The sequence below is a fragment of the Pipistrellus hanaki genome, assembly GCF_964339955.1.
Source record: "Pipistrellus hanaki genome assembly, chromosome: 1".
NCBI lineage: Eukaryota > Metazoa > Chordata > Mammalia > Chiroptera > Vespertilionidae > Pipistrellus > Pipistrellus hanaki.
In genome coordinates this window covers 22,475,442-22,497,643 of record NC_140503.1, presented here as the reverse complement: position 1 = coordinate 22,497,643, position 22,202 = coordinate 22,475,442, and the positions used below count along the sequence as shown (strand labels likewise).

Sequence of the window (22,202 nt, the reverse complement as noted above, 5' to 3'; positions counted from 1 at the left end):
AGAACATTTCCTCCTTAGAGAACTTTGTTAATTTGAATCTTGTCATAGTGCTTTCTGATAAACTTGATGTAATAGTAGAAGCTAACAATTTGTAGAGAGTGCTGTTTTAGGTACTCATCAGGCACACACTGGACCTAGTGACAAAGTGAGGAAACTCAAAGTGGACTAAACTTATTTTTTTCTTTCATATGGAGTAAAAAACAGTTTTTAATGCAAATAAATGTAAGCCAGGTAGGTATACTACCGTATATATGAGGCTTATTTACCTGGTTCTTTCTAATGAGTTCTATAAATGTTTTCACCTCTGTGCAGAAACTGCTGAAAGGTTTTATGTCAAAATGCTTACAAATTTTTTCCTGGTCATATTTTAGCCTATTAATAGAATAAAATTGAGAAATAGTTTTTGCTCAGCAATAGATGATGAAATTGATTTGTGAATACCACTGGATATAAAGGATATGAGAAGGAATCCTAAATAGACAGGTATCAAGAAGAAAACTGAGAATTCAGAAATGTATTTCTAGCCGAAACCGGTTTGGCTCAGCGGTAGAGCATCGGTCTGCAGACTGAAAGGTCCCAGGTTTGATTCCAGTCAAGGGCATGTACGTTGGTTGTGGGCACATCCCCGGTAGGAGGTGTGCAAGAGGCAGCTGGTCGATGTTTCTCTCTCATCGACGTTTCTGGCTATCTATCTCCCTTCCTCTCTGTAAAAAATCAATAAAATATATTTTAAAAAATGTATTTCTAAACCCAGGAACTGTTATATTTATACTTTAGACCAAAGTGAGCTTGTAATTACTATTTTTTTAGCTTATAATTATTGATTTTAGCTTATAATTATTGATAAATTATTGATAAATAGATTTTTTTAAATGTTAAATTATTGAAATGTTTATTTGCATTTGAATGCTTATATTTTTCATCTTTAACGATCTTCATTTTCATTTTATTACTTGACTCATAAAAGCCAAATTAGAAATTGGCAATATAAAATGCCCAGTAAGGAAAGATCTATAATAATAAAAGCGTAATATGCTAATTAGACCAGACAGGCCCAGCTTCTGGGCCAAGCCTGGGCCTCTGGTAATTTCTATTAAACAAAAAGGAATAAACATTCTCAAGCCATGTTGTTTGAATTAAATGACACTCCGAAGTCTGCCACATCACATACGAAAGTGGTAGCTGACCTTTGAGCAACTCATTGCTCAGGTTTCAGGATTATAAAGCCCATTTCCTGCTTTCTGGAAGCTTACCATTTAGGAAGACTGGTTCTTAATTTGGATCCCAAGAATCCCAGACATTTGTTTAAAATGAGGCTTCTCAGGTTTGCTCCACCCATCAGTTCTTTCCTCCTCAATATTTTTTTATTCCAGAGAGGAAGGGAGAAAGAGAAACATTAATGATGAGAGAATTATTGATCCGCCGCTTTCTGCACGGCCCCCACCAGGACCGAACCTTCATATGTCCGTGATCAGAATTGAATCAGACCCTTCAGTCCGCAAACCTGCCAGGGCCCACCCATCAGTTTTGATTCAATGAGGAAAGAGAAGGCACAAGTATTTACAATTTTAATTAGCATCCTCTTGATCCTGATGCAGTTGATTCACATTGAGAAACACTATAAATAGGTAATACAGGAGACATGAAAGAAACTTGAGGTTTTAAGATATCATAACTTGCTAGTTTGGAGAACCACACACTGGGCCCAGCATACGTAGAAACTTTGGTCGGGCTCAAGAACTGTCTCGGTTCGTCCAGTCCGAGGCCGGCTAGAGCGCAGGCTTCCCCCCGCCCACGATCCGCTCCCACACCACCGGAAGCTCCACCCCTCTCCTCTGGTCTTGTCCCCGCCCCCTCTAGAGCCCGCCCCTCAGTCCGCGGGCACGCCCCCAACGACGCCAGAACCGGAAATGACAGCGGCGAAGCCTTTGGGGCGGGGCCTGGGCCGGGCAGCTCCTGAGGCCGAGATTTCACTTCGGAAACAACAGGCGCTGATCGCGAAGGAGCGTCGGCTGCGGGCGGTCGCAGGAGGCGGCGGCGAGGAGGAAGTAGGTGCGTGATGGGGAGTCCTGGGCGAGAGGAAGGCGCCCCTCATCCGGTGTCGACACGGGTGGCCGCGGGCTCGGCCGGCCCTTTGTCGCCGTCCCGGCCGCGGAACAGGCGTCCTGGAGGATGGGGAGCGGGCGCGGCAGGGCGGGGACACGGGAACCCCGAGTGGCTGATGAAGAGGGGCTGCCCGTTTCTGGGGTTCGGGGCGCGGCGTGCGGTCGGGTGGAAGAAGAGAGCACCTTCAGAGCCTCGGTCCGGAAGTGCCGATTTCTCGAAGGTAGCTGAGGGCGCAGGTGCCTGCGGCCGGGATTGGCCGTCCGGACCAGCGGAGCGGGTGGAAGGGGAAGCGCGCTGCGCCCAGCCCGGTTGAGCAACTGAGGAAACTCCACGCCTCCTGCCGCCTGTGTCCTGGTCCAGGGGAAACGAGTGGCACTCGGGCTAAAAAAAAAAAAAAGTTCCTTATGTCTCCCATTCGAAGCGGACAACAGGGTCTGAGGCGTTTGCCTTCGATCACAACTGTCCCAAGGCATCTATGTCCGGTGCCTTGCATGTGTCTTAGATGTTGTGTTTTCTTCCCGCTCAGATGGTTTTACTTTTGTAGGGAAATAACAATAAGTTTAAAAGCATCATTTGTCTGCTTTGCACAAGATGAAGAACGTATTCAAGGTTTTCTGTGGGAGCTAGTGTGCAGAGTGTGCAAATGATTATATGGCAGAGCACATTGTAAAGGTAAAAACATTCGTTGACGTTTGAGGCAGATAGAGATCACATCTGCTTAAGGGAATCTTGTTATTTGAATTATCTTTGGCAGTGGGAAGGTTTCCACCCTCGGCGTGGAAGTGGGGAGGACATTGTAATCATGGGGTGTGCCACAAACAGGGGTCCTGGATCTCACTGTCCAGTGAGCCAGGCTGAACATTAAATGACTGTTACGAAGGAAGATAAAACGGGAAAGTAGGTTGAATCCTGTTGCATTTGGCTGATTTCAGTCACCTGCCAAAGCCTATTTCAGTTTTCCTTAACTCCTTTGCAGAGTTCAACCAACTGAAGCTCCACCCCACCCCACCCACGTTTAAGAACAACCCTTTAGCAATGAACACATAAGTCTATTGTGTGCATGGATCTTCCCCTCCTCCCACAAAAAAAAAAAAAAAAAAAAAGATTGTAGAAGAACCACCTGTCATCTAGTTTTCCATTCTACTACTCCTGGTTCTTGAGTAGAAAGCCCCCACAGTTCTGGGTATCCTTTCTTCTGAATGGACACCATTTACTACACTGCTGCATGGATTTCCGTTCGCCGAGAACCTGAGGATTGGAGTTGGTCTCGGAATCACCAGCAGAAAAGTTGCCGAAGTTTATGTGGTTCTCTTCCTCGCACTCCAGGTTCCCTTGGCTGTAGTACTCTTCCACTATTGTATCAGAGATTATACGGGGAGACTTCTTGGAGACAGATACTGAAAAACCTTTCAGAGACCCCTCTTACTGCTTGTCCGTCGTGTGTTAGATGCCAGGCAGATTCGGAAGGTGATTTGAAAGTGTGGCGCTGTTGTCAGAGCTTTCTTGAGGCTCATTAATCTGGTAGTTGGGGCTCAAATGGATAAGAGAATTGAGGTGACTTTGCATAATCAAAGGAGATATAATGAGAGTTTGATCTTTGGTGGTAGTAGAGGCTTAGAAAGGAAGAAAAAACATGAACAGGACCTGGCACCCGATTGAGCAAGGAATAAAGTGTCAAGTTCACAAGGAAACTTGAAGTTTGGAAAATGGGAGCGAGCAGTTGATTGCACAAATAAGGAAGTTAGGAGCAAAGAACTATTCTAGAGAGGAAGATGAGGAAGTCTTTTGGACAGGCCTGGGGCTGTAAACATGGGAGTCACTTAGACTTGTGAGTTGGTGTTGAAGCAGTGGATGAGACACCAAAGGAGAGAAAAGGAACAGGAGACCCAGGCGGACCCTCAGGAACACGTATACTCAGGGGGTGGAAGAGGGAGAACCCGGCCGGGTGAGGAGAATGGAGTGGCGGGAGGAAAACCTCTGGAGTTCAGTGTCACAAAAGCGGAGGAAGGGAGGGAAGCCCCAGGAAGGAAGGGGTTGTCAGGGATTTTCAGCATTAGGCCTGGTGTATCAGAAAGAACGAAGATTTAGAGCACCACTGTCCAATAAAAACAAATGTGAATTTTAAATTTTCTAATAAACAAATTTTTTAAGGTAGAAAGAAATAGGTAAAATTAATTTGAATAACATTTTATATAATTCCATTACATCTAAAACATTTTGATTTCGACATGTAATTAATATGAAAAGATATGCGTCTGTCTTTCCCTCTAGAGCTCTTTAAAGTAAACAGAAGCGTTACTGGGTTCAGTGACGTCCCCAGCACCTTTCACAGTGTCTGGGTATGGAGAGGAAACCCAATAAGTGTTGACTAAAGGGTATAATGTTTAGTTTTCACAGTTTCTTAAGTTTCTTAAGTTGATCTAAATAAAGCAAAAGAGAATGCAAGCTTTGTTGAGTATATAGCCAATGACTTACAAATTAATTAGATAAAAGTAGTCTTTTCCCCCCCCATTAAAGATAAATTGTATTCTCATTTCCACAGTGAATTTAAGACAATGACTCAGAGTAATCATATCTTCCATGTAGAGTTATTGAAATTAAATGTGTGTTGTTTTTTTTTTGTTTTTTGGGGGGGGTAGAGATTCTATTTTTTTTTTCTTTTTTTTAAATTTATTGATTTCAGAGAGGAAGAGAAACATCAGTGGTGAAAGAGAACCATTGATTGGCTGCTTTCTGTATGGCCCTTACTAGGGATTAAGCCTGCAAGTGGGCATGTGCCCTTGACTGGAAATGAACCCGAGACCCTTCAGTCTATAGGTGGATGCTCTATCCACTGAGCCAAACAGACAAGGGCTGATTCTTTATAATTATACAAACATTAATAAGATAGCTCCATATCTACAATTCTGAGATCCAAAAGCCCCTGAAAAAAAAACTGAAAGGCTTTTCATCACTCATTTGACATTTAACCTGAATCTGTTTGTGTAATTTAAGGTTACTTATATGCTTTACTACATATTTATTAATGTGTTCGATATTGTGGGCCTAAAACCCCAAGGGGTCATTATAAAACATATGGTACTTGCATCATATTACTTTATAAAACCCGAAAAATAATATGAATTCTAAACACATTTAGTTCTAAGGGTTTCAGATAAAGGATTCTGGACTTGTAAGTTTTTGTTAATTTTTATTCTGAGTCCACATAACCATTATTATTTTAAAACAATTACGATAACTATATAACAGACTCCCTCAGAACTCAGTGCCTTAAAGCATTCAAGACTGCTTCAAGATGTAGATCTGTGGATCAGCTAAAGCAATTTTGCTTTGCATATCTTATTCTGGGGCCAGACTGAAGGGACAGTGGCTACACATGGTAAGCTCTTCTCAAGGCAACAGCAGAGGTACAAGAAGGCAAGGCCTACCTACTACACAAGCACAGTTCAAGTGTTTGCTTGTGCCACATCTGCTAAGATCTTAGTGACCAAAGCAAGTCATACTGTCACTAATGGAAGTTGGTAGAAAATGATCCACCAGTAGAAGTGGGAGATCCCTTTCTCCACTGGGTGCTTGTGGTTTGGTCCTTAGGATATCTTGAGAAAAAGAATTTTCTAAAGCTAGCACGGGAGGATGAATGATCTATATTTATGTGGAATTACATCCCTGGGTTTCAAAAGTCCCATTTCCCTTAAACCAGTCCTGAAAGTGTTGTAGCTGGGAATTCAGCAGAGCTGGAAGCAAAGCCAGTGTCCAGAGTGTCCTATTGTGGAGCTGGGTCCAATGTAACATCAGACTAGTTATAGTCTACTAGAGGCCTGGTGCATGAAAATTCATGCACTGGTGCGGGAGGCCCTCAGCCCAGTCTGTCCCCTCCCACAGTCTGGGAGCCCTCAGGGGCGGGAGGCGACCTGGCAATCAGGGGAAGGCGACACCCCCAGCAGCACAAGCCTGGGCCAGCCCTGGTTACCTGAGCCTCGGCGGTCCTGGGAGGCTGGGCAGTTGGGGGGCTGTAGGGATTCGCACCGCCACTTGTGGCTGTGAACGCCGCCATCTTTGAGGGTGTGACAGTCAATTAGCATATTACCTCATTGGCTGTGGGCACTGCCATCTTTGAATGCATGGCAGTGGGGTAGTGGGTGCCGCCATCTTTGTGATGGCATGAGGGTCAATTAGCATATTCCCTCTTTATTAGATAGGATTGTGTGTGGGCCACATGGCCATGAGCCATGTGGACAAATGCAGGGAAGCATGCCCTCTACAACAAGAGAGCCAGGAGCCCAGCGCAGGAGAGTAGACCCCTTTGTGTAGGAGTTGAAATATCTGAAATCTTCCCACACTTGCAGCAGCCATGCTTAGTCTGGCCAATGACCTGTTCCTTCCTTGTTTCATCCAGACTTTACTAGCATGCTCCTTCCCTGTTAATTAATAACTAGGTTACTTACAACAGTATCTTTATGATTGGGTATACTATACCCACCTTGAGGCAAAAGCAGGACAAAGAGGCAAACCTAACATTACTGGAGAGGGGAAGTATATTTTTCTCTTGGGGATGCTGGAGTGAATATTTGCTAAATAATAGTCTAATCTACCACAGATGGTTCACAGAAGTGGAGTGGGATGGAAGGAGGAAAAAATCACCAAATAGGCTATATCACTATCTTTGCTCTTTTTTAGAATCTACCACTTTGACAAAGCCTGTTGTAGGGATGGGGAAATTATTTGCTCTTAAAATTCAGAGGAGTCTTTTCAGGATGTATTTCTAAAACTTTAATTTCAAATTATTTTTATAAATTTTGGGGATGGGTTGCATTTATTGTGGGATGTACGCTTTTAAAAAACAGAGGGTCTCCATACCCATCCATATAATCAGAATTTGGACTGCCTGTCTAGGAAGAAGCTCTGGCCTTGTTGCGCAGTTGGTTGAGCATCATCCCATGAACCCAGGCATTGCCAGTTTGATTCACAGTCAGAGCGAGCACATGCCCGGTTGTGGGCTCAGATCCCCAGTACGAGGTGTGCCAGGAGGCAGCTGATCATGTTTCTCTCTCATCCATATTTCTCTTTCTCTCTAAAAAATCTATTAAAAATATTAATCAAATTAACATTAAGGCTGATTAAGTAATTGTGTGGCAAAGAATAAATCACGAGTTTATTGACATTTGAAAGCTTCTTAGCATTACAATACAAATACACTTCTAAAAAATCGATATATAAAAAAAGAGCACATAAAAAAAATCGTTTTGGTCACTTTCTAAGTGAAAGAGAAACTAATCAAGTGGCTAGAATCATTAAAACAAGCCACAAGCCCTTTGCTTTTTGAGAAGATCATGTTAAAATGTCTCCATGAATATATTTGTTTCTGTGAAGTAAAATTTTGTTTTCATTTATCTCTGAGAGTAAAGAAAGAAAGTGTATCAGTAATTAAGTAAACATGCTGTAAGACTTTGAGGTTTAGTTGTTACCAGGATGTACTGAAAGAAATGCACTTTTCTGTTGATGCTTCCTTAAATGGAATTTTTTTATAAACTTATTTTCAATTCTAAACATTGCTCCTATGATACTTTTTCAGATGCTGATGGGTAGAAGATTTTCTGGTTAAGTTTTTCTGTTCAGCATATCTAAGTTTCTATATTATTTGTATCTTCTTATTTTTAGACTCATTGTATTTAGATATTATAGTTGCCCACCAGAAAATGATTTCTTTTTCTTTTATCTGATTGAACAAGTGTTTTGAGGAAAAGAAAATGGATGGCAGTGAATTCAAGTATGCTCTGTCAGTCTCAGAAAAATCTTTAGCAGGTGGCCAGGGAGAGAAAACACCAAAATCCACTTCTGTCTCTATTCCCACTCCCTCTGCAATCCAGGTCACATGAAATATTCTCATTCCCAACAACTATCTTTTCTTGTTCTCAGCTGCTAAGAATGTTATAAAGTCCACTTGTGTCATCTGCCACGCTGCTTTAACAGTGGGGTCATTGGCCTTCTCCACGGAGTCATTAATTGTTTCCAGCTGTTACTGGACCAGAATCAAATCCGCCTTTGCCTGCTCCTTCCTTTGTGCCAACAATGCTGGTTTGTCACCAGGCTGACTGAAGACCTAGCTTAACCCCGTTGCCTGTCTCTGCTTCATACTGAGCTCCGTGTACAGAGCAGCTCTTCTGGGAGGGTTGCCTTGTAGTGTTTTGATCTTCAGAGCATTAGTGGAAGCCTGTGCTTTCTCTGGGTGAACTGGAGAAGACCTGGACTGGGCAGCAGCAGACCTGGGTTCTGGAACTGGTGTTATTTACTCCATAATCGGGCGCTGGCAAATTCTTTTACCTTTCCTGAGCCTTAGTTTTTCACATGGAAATGTGATGGATGTGCCTTTGAAAATAGTATTGGGATATGCTAAAGTGATTACTGTATTGGTGATTTTTGCAAGGTTTGTCTGAGAAAGCTCCAGTATGACACTCAGTTTGTATGGTTTCTTCTAATAGCTGAACAGATCCTATAAGCATAAGGCTAATAATGGAAACTTCTTCAAACGACCATCTTTTCGCCCAGCTGGTGTGATTCAGTGGTTGAGTGTCATCCGTGAACCAGGAGATCATCAGTTTGATTCCAGGTTTGGGCTCGATCCCTGGCAGGGGGCATGAAGGAGACAGCTGATAGATGTTTCTATGTATTTCTGCCTCTCCCTCCCCCTCTCTCTAAAAACAAACAAATAAATAAAAATACAATAAAAAATAAAATGACTATATTCTCATTATAGCTTATCTTTTTTTTTTTTTTAAATATATTTTATTGATTTTGTACAGAGAGGAAGGGAGAGAGATAGAGAGTTAGAAACATGGATGAGAGAGAGTCATCGATCAGCTGCCTCCTGCACAACCCTCACTGGGGATGTGCCCGTAACCAAGGTATATGCCCTTGACCGGAATCGAACCCGGGACCCTTCAGTCCCCAAGCCGATGCTCTATCCATTGAGCCAAACCAGTTTCGGCTCTTTTTTTTTTTTTTTTTTTTTTTTTAATTCTCACCTGAGGATATGTTTATTGACTTTAAGAGAGTAAGAGAGAGAGAGAGAGAGAGAGAGAGAGAGAGAGAGATATTGAAAGAAAGAAATCAATGTGAGAGAGAAACATCCATCTGTTGTCTCCCATATTCTCATATGATCCTTCAGAAACAAATCCAGTAAATAAGACAGTGTTAGCCAAATGAAAGTAAAGGGAAAGAAAGAGCAATGTGCAAAAGTAAATAAAGTGTATTACATTTTCAGGTGAAAATGAGAAGAAAAGCCCTGACCAGGGATTGAACTTAGTGTGCCACACTGTTTTCCTATGTGGAATAGGTAAAGTGAACATATATAATTAAATCTCAGTGTCTGTCTTCCAGTTTTGATATAAGTCGATAGCCAGTAAACTGCTATTTAGTGAATGGATAATCACTTCTTGCTACCTTTAAAAAAAAAAAAAAATATATATATATATATATATATATATATATATATATATATATATAGATAGATAGTCCAGTGCATGGATTTCTGCACATTGAAAGGAAATTAATTAGAAGGTGGCCGGCAGGGTGGGTCTGGGTGAGATGGACTGGACACCCCTGGAGCCAACCTCCCTTGGTCCCTCCCCTGGGGCGGGAAGGGCTTGAAGGGCATCTGTGGAGTGAGGGGGATCCCTCCAGCAGGTGGGATCCCTCGGCCTGGCCTGTGGGGATCGGGCTGAAACTGGCAGTCCAACATACCCTGAGGGATCCCAGAGTGCGAGAGGGCACTCTGAAAAGTTGCTGTTGCTCAGCAGCTCCTGTGTTGAGCGTCTGCCCCCGGGTGGTCAGTGTGCATTATAGCTACCAGGTGTCGGCCAATTTATCCTTTTATATATATAGATATAGATATATTTTACTTTTTAAATTGATTTCAGAGAGGAAGAGAGAGAAACATCCGTGATAAGACAGAATCATTGATCAGCTGCCTTCTGCACACCCCACACGGGGATCGAGCCCATGATCCAGGCATGTGCCCTGACTGGGAATTAAATCACCTCTTCGTTCATAGGTCAATGCTCAACCACTGAGCCACACCAGCTGGGCTTTTCTTCTCATTTTCACCTGAAAATGTAATACACTTTATTTACTTTTGCACATTGCTCTTTCTTTCCCTTTACTTTCATTTGGCTAACACTGTCTTATTTACTGGATTTGTTTCTGAAGGATCATATGAGAATATTAATGAAAGATTTTTAAGGACTTTTCTATAATAGAGCTATACTTCCAATGATTTGGTCTAGTCTTCAGAATAGTCAGTGGAGGTAATCAATTACAACTTTTTCTCTTTGCCATCCTCTGGCATTTCTGGGACAGCTGGGGTGCTGTACTAAATGTATTGTGGAAAAGAAGGGAACAATATATGCTCTGTTTGCTGATCATTAATACATTCATGCTAAAATTTTAATTAGGTAATTAACTTTTAAAAATCTAGAAGCATAGTACTTGAGTACTTAGAAAATATAACTGTTGTGTTAGAATCCACCTCTCTTTTGAGTAAACTAGCATACTATTGCTAATTCTTAATTTTACCCATTTAAAAAGATAGGACCAATAGTATGAGTAACCCTAGATATAGGTTTATTTCCACAAAGATCAATTAAATTTTTTTCCCATTGTTGTTTTTTTCCCCCCCCAGAGAAAGTGGGAGGGAGGGTAGAGACGGGGAGAGTGAGGGAAACACTAATGTGAGAGACACATCAACTGGTTGCCTCCTGCATGTGTCCCTGGACCCGAAACCAGGTACGTGCCCTTGATTGGGATTTGACCGATGACCCTCCTGTGCATAGGCTGATGCTCTAAACACTGAGCCATACGGGCTAGGGTCAATTTAAACTTTTAATTGGAGTATATAGAAATGTGCTCACAGATCATAATGTGTACAGCATAGTGTCTTTCACAGACTGAAACCTCTGTGTAACTAGCACTCAGATCAAGAAACAAAACATTAACAGTCTCCTCCAAAGTTTCCTATGTATCCCCTTCCAGTGAATAACCCTCATAAAAGTAACCATTATATCTATTTTTATCTACTTTATTTTAAAGGACATTTACATTAATTATGTCTTACTAAATTAACATTAATTTGCGATCCCCTGATCCCAGGCCAGTTAACCTTGGGCCAAAATTGGAGGGGAGGAGAAAGATAGGCATGAATACATGGAAGCATGTATTATAGGATAGAAGGGAAAAGATACCTTAATTAACAGTTCGTCATGCCCTGGTCACTGTGTACAATGGTTAGAGCACCCATTCCCTAAAGGGTCTCGGGTTTGATTCCCGGTCAAGGGCACATACCTGGACTGCAGGTTTGATCCCCCACCTTGGTCAGGGCAATTTTGGGAGGCAACCAATGGATGTGTCTCTCAACCGATATTTCTCTCCCCCTCTCTCTCCTCTACCCCCCAACCCCATTCTCCCTAAAATTCAGTGGAAAAAATATCCTCAGGTGAGGATTAACAACACCAAAAAAAACTGGTCATGATTTGAGTGAGCTAAATATAGGTAGCTAAGGGATAATTTGAACTTGATATCTTTATTAGGAGAAAAAGTTACTTTAATATGTTTTTTATGAAAAATCATTATAATAAAAATAGTGGAGAATTTAGGGAGTAGAGGATCCCGAAAAGTGAAAATGAAACCAGATGTTAATTTTGACAAAATTGCTTTCATGTAAATATGTACATGGTAACGTTATTAGATACTGTATATGAATTAGAGTTCTGCTTAGGTTTGCAAACAGATTTTTTCCCTTTCACATTTCTGAAGACTTTCTGTGAAGAGGAAAGTTAAAATAAAGAATTGGCTGATGGAGATTAAGGTGGACAGGCAAATAGGAATGTGTCCCTCGGAAGGGATGAACTCTGGGACAGAGTGATACATGTAAAGAAAGCTGTACTTGAATATAAAGGAGAGACTTGAGGCTGGGAGTCAGAAGTCTTTTATTTTTGTCCTGGTCTGACCAATTGTGATTTTTAACCAAGTCACTGAACTTCAGCCCCTTCTGCTTTTTAAAAATATGTATGTGTTTTTTAAAAAATGTGATTTTATTAATTTTAGGGAGAGGGATAGAGAGAGAGAGAAACACTGATCAGCTGCCTCCTATATGCCTCGAGCCCATAACCCAGGCATATACCCTGATGGGAATTGAACTAGTGACCTCATAGTTCATGGATTAATGCTTAAGCATTGAGCCACCCCAGCCGGGCATAAAAATGTATGTTGCCCTGGTTTTGCCCAGTGGTTAGAGCGTCGACCCACAGACAGAAGGACCCCAGGTTTTTGTTTTTGTTTTTTAAATATACTTTATTGATTTTTTAATAGAGAGTTAGAAACATCGATGAGAAACATCAATCAGCTGCCTCCTGCACACCCTCTATTGGGGATGTGCCTGCCATTCCCCCCCGCCCCCCCCCCCCCCCCAAAAAAAAAGGGACCCTAGCTGGTTTGGCTCAGTGGATAGAGCATCAGCCTGTGGACTCCAGGGTCCCAGGTTCGATTTCGGGTAAGGGCATGTATTTGAGTTGCAGGTGACATCCTGGCCCCGGTCAAAGCGTGTGCCAGCAGCAACCAGTTGATGTGTCTCTCTCAAATCAATGTTTCTCTCTCTCTTTCTCTCTCTTTTCCTCGGCTCCTCCCTACCTACCTTTTACTCTTTCAAAAAAAGCAATGGGAAAAATATCCTCAGATGAGGATTAACAAAAAAATTTAAAAAAATATTATCAGTTGAAGGTCACGGCAAATGAATAAATGTGTGGTTTATAGATTGGTCTTTTAAGTACTTGATTGATGTGAATGGATGTACGAGGATTTGACCAACTCTGGGTAACCTGATAAAATCCTATTTCAGACCTAATCCAGGAGACTGCAAGTGACAGCAGCCTGTGAGGTCCTTAGGAAGCTCAGACTGGAGGAGGACACATGAAAGAAAGGTTGGTTTGACCTAATGTAATTTATGAAAGTGTTTAAATATAAAAGTGTAATTGTAATGCACAAAGGATTGCTTTCTTTCTCCCTTTTCAGAACCCCAAGAGGCTTTGCTTTCTGTGAAAAGGTATTTCTGTACAGTTGCTCCAATGACAGAGTTGCCTGCACCCTTGTCCTACTTCCAGAATGCACAGATGTCGGAGGACAACCACCTGAGCAACATTGTACGTAGCCAGGTACATTGTCAGTCTCTGTAACTGCCTTTGTCAGACCGGATTCTCTGATCACCCTCCCTCACCTCCAAAAGATGCTGAGGAGGCTGAGCAGGTTTCTCTGTTTTACCACATTCACATATTTTCTGAACTTCAACTGACCACAAAGCATTGTTCCATTTCGTGCTGGGGACGCAAGGCTGTGTGAGGCATTGGTGTTGTATAGTTCATCACTGGCTCAGATAGCACTGCATCTGTTGAAGCCTCTCCAACTTCCTCACCTATTTATTATTCTACCTTTCTTGCTCTTACTCTTCTATAAGCTGAGTACATTTTATTTACTTTTATTTTTTTAGTACCTAGTATGGTTCCCGACAGTGCTCAATAAATGTTCACGACGAAGTGCATGATGATGAATGCAAAGCTAAGTGTAGAAGTCCTAAGCTAGATCAAAGAAGAGAAGTAGGAACAGGTGTAATCTGTGGCATGGGACACAGAGACCTCACCAGCTATATACAGAGACATCAAATCTGCCTGTTACCGTTAGCTAATCATTACAGATAGAAGGTGGTTTCCACAGAGGACCTATGAGATGGTTGAGGAATTGGAATTTTTAGAGGCAGAGCCAGAATCGGGGGAAACACAAGGCCAACTATGAGCTAGGCGGGGTGCACGAGGACCAGGGAATCCGACTTCTCTCTATTTCAACCAGAGGACAGAACCACTGGTGGAAAATACCAGGAAATAGATGCTGGGTTACTAAGAAGAATTCTCTCACAATTACTGTATGTCTGAAAGGGTTTGGGCTGCCGTGTAGGCCAGGGTGTGCTTGTCACTAAAAGCAATCACGGAGGCCAGAAGACTACCAGCCACAGCTGCAGAGGGTTTGCTGGGACTGACTAGCAGACCCTGAGCAACGGATGAATAGATTACTCTGACACACGTTTCTGTGAAAGAGAGGCTAAGGGGCTGGTTGGTAGGAGGCACCAAAACAGCCCTGATTGCCTGCCTCCTTAGGCTTTTAATGTAATGACAGCTTGAACTAAAATTAACCTCTAGATTCAATCGCGGGATAAGTATCCTTGAGAAAGCACACGTTTCCACAAGGCCGGGTCTTGAAGACTAAACATAAAAGATACCAGCAAAACACCTGGGGGCTCAGACTTGTTTGGAAACGACAAGGCAGGGGCTGCTGCCTTCGGCAAGGTCCCCTTAAGAGGCCCCCCCAACCTTTCTCCTTACAGACTTTCCAACCAAGTCCTGTGCTTCCCCATAAGGGTTAGTCCATGGAATGAGCAGTGAACTAGAGCACTACCTGGCCTGGAAGTTCCCTTCATACTCTGAAGATTTGGAATTCCAACTGAAAGCCAAAATGTGGGGAGGATGGCTTCACAAAGTAGACTTTGCAGGATGCATAGGCTTAGAATAGTGAAAACTGATAGATGCAATAACACTAGGGGAGGGAGAATTTTTCTAAAATATAAATTGACAAGGAGGCTACATCCTCAGCGAACATCAACAGAGGTAGATCACATTATATTGCTTGAATATAATTAATTAAGTGAAATCCAGTTAAAATGAATATGTAAGGAAGCCCTGAAAGGGAACACAAGCTATCACCGTGTAGTATGTAGCCTCAGAGGTGTGTGTGGAGCGGGGTGGGGGCACTCTGACCTTGTGCCTTGGTCTGGGTTGATAAAGCGGTGTTACAGAGACTGATTTTTGTGGCAGCACATTTGTTCCTCTACTCTGGGTCAGCAGCATTGACTCTCTTTTTGCTATTCCCTATGAACAGCTTTTTGAAAAGTTAAGATGGGCCTGGATTATGAAGTTGTTTGGATGCAGGGTATGAACATTTGGATCCTACAGACTGTCCTCATTTGTAAACTTGAGAGGAGGGAGAAGGAAAGTGGGAAGAGCATACTCAGGTTTCTAAGTACCTTTTCCTTATCTGTGTTACATATAATCTTCTGTGGATCCCTTGAACAAAAGATTCTATAACTAAAAAGTTTTGGAAAAAACACAGTTATATGTGACTCATTTGACCCAAACTTTCCAAAGGCATCTCGTTTCAGAATAAAATCTTGTCCTGAGGTTTTAACCTCACTCTCTCCATCCCTATCATTTGTCTCTTAATCTCTTAGTACCTTCTTCCTCCCTCAGTGCTTCTTCAGGTCTGCCTCTGAGCCCTGGGTCATTCTCCCACTCTTCTCAGACGGCTAACTTCACTTCCTCCGGGTTTCCTCATGAGTCAGCTATCAGCGAGGCCTTGTCTTCCTTGACTCCGATCCCTTTCCTGTCATCTGGCACTCTGTACCCTTATGCTGCTTTACTTGTGTGTAGCTCTTACCATTATTTCTAGCATACAGTTTACTTGGGGATTTTGTTTACCTGCCTCCCCCTGTGTAAGCTGCTTGAAGCCAGATATACAATCTCCTTTGTTCACTCCTGTTTCCCCAGCTTCAAGAACAATGTGTGATGTCCTGGCCAGTATGGCTCAGTTGGTTGGGTGTCATCCTGTGCATCAAAGGCTGCTGGCTCGATTCCCAGTCAGGGCATATGTCTGGTTTGCAGGCTCGATCCCTGGTCAGGGGCATGCAGAAGGCAGCTGATCACATCAATGTTTCTCTTTCTCCCTCTCTCTCTCTCTAAAAATCAATAAAAAATAACTTTAAAAAATATTTTTTAAAATCTTTAAAAAGAACATTAGCAGCCCTGGCTGGTATTTCTTGATGGTTAGAGCTTTGCCCCACACACCAAAGGATCTAGGGTTCGATTCCCAGTCAAGGGCATGTTATTTGGGCTGCAGGTTCAATCCTTGGCTTAGATTGAGGCTAGTGTGGGAGGCAGCTCATCAGTGTCTCTCTCTCTCTCACATCAATCTATGACTCACTTCCTCTCTCCCTCTCTCCACTCTCTTAAAAAAAAAAAAAAATCAAATGGAAAAAAAAATGCCCTTGGGTGAGGATTTAAAAAGAAAAGAAAAGAAAAAATGTCCTCAAGTGAGGATTCAACAACAGAACAGTGTGTGGCACTTAGTGAGCTCCCTGTTGTTAATGTAGTACTGTATTGTTTATATCCCTCACATTCACATTCAGGTTTTGTGAGGCTTGTATGGTATTACTAGAGGCCTGTGGACGAAAATTCATACCTTGGGGGATGAGGGGCGAGTCCCTCTGCTGGGCCTGTGCCCTCTCACAGTCTGGGAGCCCTCAGGGGATGTCTTACTGATGGCTCAGGGAGTGGGCCTAGGCCACAGTCTGGCCTCCCTCTGTGGGAGGCGACCAGGCAGGAGGATCAGGTGACATGCTTCCCCCATCACCCCGCCACTGCCTCTGGTGGGGCCTGCCTCTGTGGGAGGTGACCTGGCGGCTAATTAAGCTGACGCCTACTGGCGATGACTGGCACAGCCCCTCCATCATCTCCCCTCTGCCATCACCACAGGTCGCTGCTACCCCCCCTACCCCCATCATTGCTTCCCTCCCCCTTCCACCTCCTTGCTCACTAGCATGGTCCTTGGCTGGGCTGGCGCTGTCGGCTTGCTGGCCCCACCCCCTGCTAATTGGTCGTTCTGCCATTTGGTCGATTTGCATATTACCCTTTTATTATATAGGATTTTTCTGCCATTCTTTACACCTCAGTGACTGATAAAATATCCCTTTGAAATAAAAGGTGCTGTAGAGGAGGTACAATTGACACAGGATTTTTATTGAAAATTACGTGTGTTCCTGGTTTAGTTTTAGCAAGTCTTAGTGCTAATGTTCTCAGTGGTACCTTTTAAGTCTGTTAGGGCACGACTGTCTATAACATCAGGGTCTGATTTGTTTAATTTTGACTCTGCTGTTGAGATAGTATATTGTCAAATAAGTTTATGTTTTATTTATCTCCTTAAAAATGCATTCTATAACTTAAAAATCTTAGTATATTTCATACTTTCCAGTTATCATGGGATCATTATTATTCCCATTTTACAGTTTCTTTTTTAAAAATATATTTTTATTGATTTTAGAGCAGAAGGGAGAGGGTTAGAAAGATAGAAACATCAATGATAGAAAGAATAATTAATCAGCTGCCTCCTGTTTGCCCCCCATGGGGATTGAGCCCGAAACCCAGGCATATGCCTTTGACCGGAATTGAACCTGGGATCCTTCAGTCCATAGGCCAATGCTCTATCCACTGATTCTTTCCAAAAATCGGGACTGTTTTAAAACGCCGCGGGACGCGGGACAAATTGTTAAAAATCGGGACTGTCCCGCCAAATGTGGAATGTCTGGTCACCTTAATATACTGGCATCTGATATATTAACAGAAACACGTAGCATAACAAGGCTCAAAAAATTGCTCCTTATGTTCATGTTGTGGGCCAGAGATGAGGAGAACACTCACTTTCTATGTTATAAATAGGTTTATAACTTAAAAGCTTTTGGAAACTTGTTTATAGTATTTCTTTTATTTACAGAAACAAACCTTTAAAAGGCAGGCAGAACACAAGGTTTAAAAAGAAAATAGGCAGGCACTACACTGTATTAAGAATACCTTCACAAATGTTTGCTGCTTGAGAAATACTAGCCCTGCTTGAGGGTCCATTTGCATCAGGTTCCGGAGTAAGGGGAAGGGAAAAAGAATTAAAATGATGCTTCTGACGTAATGGTGTAGGAGCTCGCTTCCCACGTACCACTTCCTGTAGGACCCCGCCCTCCCTGAAACGTACAACATTTACATAGTGAGTAATCCTTCCCCTCTCCACAGAAATGGAATCATTTATGATGGCTACGGAACTTTCCTTTTTAACCTTAAAAATATCCTTTATGGGTAAAACTACGGAGGCAGTAAAAAGATCCGTGGTTGCCAGGATGAAAAGAGGGATAAATAGGCAGAGAACAGAGGATTCCTTTAAAAAAGCATTCTCTCTTTTAAATAGATCTCAGAGAAAGGAAGTGGGGGAGAGGGAGAGAGAGAGGGAAACATCAGTGTTTGGGAAACATCATTGGGGTTGCCTCCTACATGCGTCCCAACTGGAGATCAAACCCAAAACCTGATATGTGTCCTGACCAGGAATCTGGTGTACAGGATGACCTTCCAGCCAACTGAGCCACAGTAACCAGGGCCAGAGAACAGGAGTTTAGGACAGTGAAGCTATTCTATTTGGCATGATGGATACATGTTACACATTTTTCAAAGCCCCCGTGGAGCTTCATTACATACTTCTGACAGTATTTCTTTTAATTTTTTCATAATAAAAAGTTTTTTAAAAAGTAGCCTTAGCCCTGACTGGTGTGGCTCAGAACATGTCTGTGCACTGAAAGGTGGTGGGTTTGATTCCCAATTGGGGCACATATCCAGGTGGTGGATTCCATCCCCATTCGGGACACATGCAGGAGGCAACTCAGTCAATGTTACTCTCTCACATTCATGTTTCTCTCTTCCTCTCTCGTTAAAATCAATAATAATAATAAACAACCTCAGGTGAGGATTTAAGTATACAACTTGATAAGTTTTGACGTGTATATATCCTTGAAACCATCACCACTGTCAAGATAATGGACATAATCATCACCCTCAAACGTTTCCTCGTGCTCCTTTGTAATTTTTCCCTCCTGCCCCTCTCCAACTACACCTATCCTTAGGCAATAACTAATCAACTTTTTGCCACTAAAGTTTTGGTTTCCTAGAATTTTATATAAATGAAATCATGATATATACCCTTTTGTCTAGCTTTTTTTTTTTTTTTAATTGATTTCAGAGAGGAAGGGAGTGGGGGGAGAGAGAGAGAGGGAGAGAGAGAGAGAAACATCAATGATGAGAGAATCATTGATCAGCTGCCTACTGGGGATAGAGCCTGCAACCCGGGCATGTGCCCTGACTGGGAATCAAACCATGATCTCCTGAATCACAGGTCAGTGCTCAACCACTGAGTCATGCTGGCCAGCATATGTTTTTATTTATTTTGAGTAAATAAGAGTACAATATAATTCATATACCTAAGAGTAGAATATGATCCAAGAGTAGAGTTGTGTATTTTACTTTTTTTTTTTTTTTTTAAATATATTTTATTGATTTTCTACAGAGAGGAAGGGAGAGAGATAGAGAGCCAGAAACGTCCATGAGAGAGAAACATCGACCAGCTGCCTCCTGCACACCCCCCACCAGGGATGTGCCTACAACCAACGTACATGCCCTTGACTGGAATCGAACCTGGGACCTTTCAGTCCGCAGGCCGACACTCTCTCCATTGAGCCAAACCGGTTTTGGCTGTATTTGACTTTTTAAAAAAATCTTAACTTATATAGCCGAAACCGGTTTGGCTCAATGGAGAGAGTGTCGGCCTGCGGACTGAAAGGTCCTGGGTTCAATTCCGGTCAAGGGCATGTACCTTGGTTGCAGGCACATCCCCTGTAGGGGGTGTGCAAGAGGCAGCTGATGGATGATTCTCTCTCATCGATGTTTCTAACTTTCTATCCCTCTCTCTTCCTCTCTGTAAAAAATCAATAAAATATATTTCAAAAAAGAAAGAAAGCAAGCTAAGCCATAGGCAGCTTTTAAAAAATAAAAAAATAAAAAAATAAAAAAATCTTATAATCATTCTTAAATCCTTTTTAAAAAAATATATTTCTTTATTGATTTTAGAGAGGAAGGGAGAGGGATAGATAGAAACATCAGTGATGAGAGAGAAACATTGATCGGTTGCCTATTGGTTGCCTATTGCACATCCTCTCTGGGGACCAAACCTGCAACCCAGGCATGTGCCCTGAACGGGAATTGAACCAGTGAACTTTGGTTCATGGGTTGAAGTTCAACCTCTGAGCCACACCGGTATGCCATATATACAGTGTATTAATCTATATGTACATTGTGATGCAACAGATCTCTAGAACCTTTTCAACTTGCAAAAATGACACTCTAGCCACAGCCCCAACAACCACAGTTATACTTTCTGTTTTTTTGAGTTGGACTACTTTATTTTTATTTTTTATTAAAAAATTTAATGTTGGCATTATTATAGGTGTCCTTCCTTCCCCGCCCTCTTTACTCACTCCACTCACAGAGTTGGACTACTTTCGATACTTTATATAAGTAGAATCATATACAGTGTCTTTTTTTTTTTTTTTAAAGTACAATTTCCATTTATTTTCCCCCCAGAGAACTTTTCTTCACTCTTTAAAGATTTGGCTCCTTACATGGGCTTTGGCGGAGGTCGTGGGGCAGCACCCGAAGGTTTAAATCGGGGTGGGGGTGTTCAGTCCTTCCGGGCTTCACAGGAAGGATTCCTGACTGCCTTCCTGTGAATGTCTCAGCTCAGCTTGGGGAGCACATAGGCATCTAAGACACTCGCTTCGGAGATGTTCCCAATGGCCGCGGCCTCTACTGTGTTTCAAATGACAAACTTCTTACTGGCCTTGTCCCTGGGAATGCACCAGGCACAGTTGGTGCAGCAAATAGGCTACGCATGGCCTCGGCCTTTTTTGGCACAGCCGTTACTCCTTTTCTTGGTCATCTTGGAAAGGAGGACCCGAGAGAGCTACAGTGTCTTTTTGTAACTTGCATATTGCACTTAGTATTATGTTTTAGCATGTGACAAGATTTCCTTTTCTTTTAAGGCTGAGTAATCTTCCACTGTTTGTATACACATTTTCTTTATCCACGTGTGGTTTTTAAAAAATATATGTTTTTATTGATTTTAGAGAGGAAAGGAGAGGGAGAGAGAGAAACATTAATGATGAGAATCATTGATTGGCTGCCTCCTACATGTTCCCTAGTGGGGATTGGGCCTGCAACCCGGACATGTGCCCTTGACTTGAATCAAACCCGGGACCCTTCCGTCCCCAGGCTGGTGAGCTATTAACTGAGCCAGATTGCTAGGGCTCTTTATCCATGTATTCATGGACATTCGAGTTGCTTCCATCTCTTAGCTTTTATGAATAATGCTGTAGTGATCACAGGTATGCAGATACCTCTTTGGGATACTGACATCAGTTCTTTTGGATATATACCCAGAAATGGGGTTGCAGGATCATATGATAATTCTTTTTCTAGGAAATTCCATACTGTTTTATAGCATCTGCACTATTTTTGCATTCATAACTACAGTGCACAAGGGTCCCAAATTTTCTGCATCCTCACTAATGCTTGTTATTTTCTGTGTGTGTGTGTGTTTTTTATAGTAGCATTCCTAATGGGTATAAGATGGTATCTTATTATAATTTGATTTGCATTTCTCTAATGATTAGTAATGTTGAGCATCTTTTCAGATGCTTGTTAGCCATCCTTTCTATATAATAAAAGGCTAATGTGCAAATTGTCCCCATGGGCGGGAGTTTGACCAACCGGGAGTTTGACTTGTGCTGATCACCAGGGGGCAGCACGGAACATGGCAGGCATCAGCGTCGTGACACTGGCAGCAGGTGGCAATGGAGGTGCTGCCAGCCACAATGGGCCCCAACGAGAGCGGAACTACGGCACGATGGTGGAACAGGTGAGCGGGCGGCACCAGGTCAAGGCAGGTGTGAGTGGGAGCCCTAATTGCCCCGCCAGTTGCCCCACAGATTGGCCCTCATTGCTGGCCAGGCCTAGGGACCCTACCTGTGCACGAATTCCATGCACCAGGCCTCTAGTTTGTATATATTCTTTGAAGAAATGTCTGTTGAAGACTTTTGCTTATTTTAACATTGGTTTGGCTTTTTGTTGTTGAGTGGTAGGTGTTCTTTATATATTTCAGATATTAACCCCTTATTAGAGATATGACTTACAAAAATATTTTTCTCCCCTTCCATGGTTGACTTCACTCTGTTGATTCTTTGATGCATAGAGGTTTTAAAATTTGATGTGGTTCCATATGTCTATTCTTGCTTTTGTTCTTTAATTTTTCTTAGCAGTATTTTGTAGTTTTCAGTGTACAGGTATATTTGGGATTCTCCAAGA

At 42.4% G+C, this 22,202-nt stretch overlaps 1 protein-coding gene across 4 annotated transcripts in view; it reads left to right on the top strand.

Annotated features, from left to right (window-relative positions):
• The first annotated feature begins 1,903 nt into the window (after positions 1 to 1,903).
• PSEN1 (presenilin 1) overlaps positions 1,904 to 22,202 on the top strand; it is a 58,150-nt gene continuing 37,851 nt past the window's right edge. Inside the window, exons 1-4 of one of the 4 annotated variants that reach the window (XM_084893193.1) lie at positions 1,904 to 2,052; positions 12,995 to 13,076; positions 13,168 to 13,295; positions 21,637 to 21,756. In XM_084893193.1, coding sequence (XP_084749319.1) covers positions 13,221 to 13,295; positions 21,637 to 21,756 — 195 coding nt within the window. In that variant the 5' untranslated portion in view covers positions 1,904 to 2,052; positions 12,995 to 13,076; positions 13,168 to 13,220. Of the gene's footprint in view, positions 2,053 to 12,994; positions 13,077 to 13,167; positions 13,308 to 21,636; positions 21,757 to 22,202 lie in introns of all 4 variants that reach the window. The other 3 variants (XM_084893192.1, XM_084893195.1, XM_084893194.1) reach the window with 3 other exon arrangements.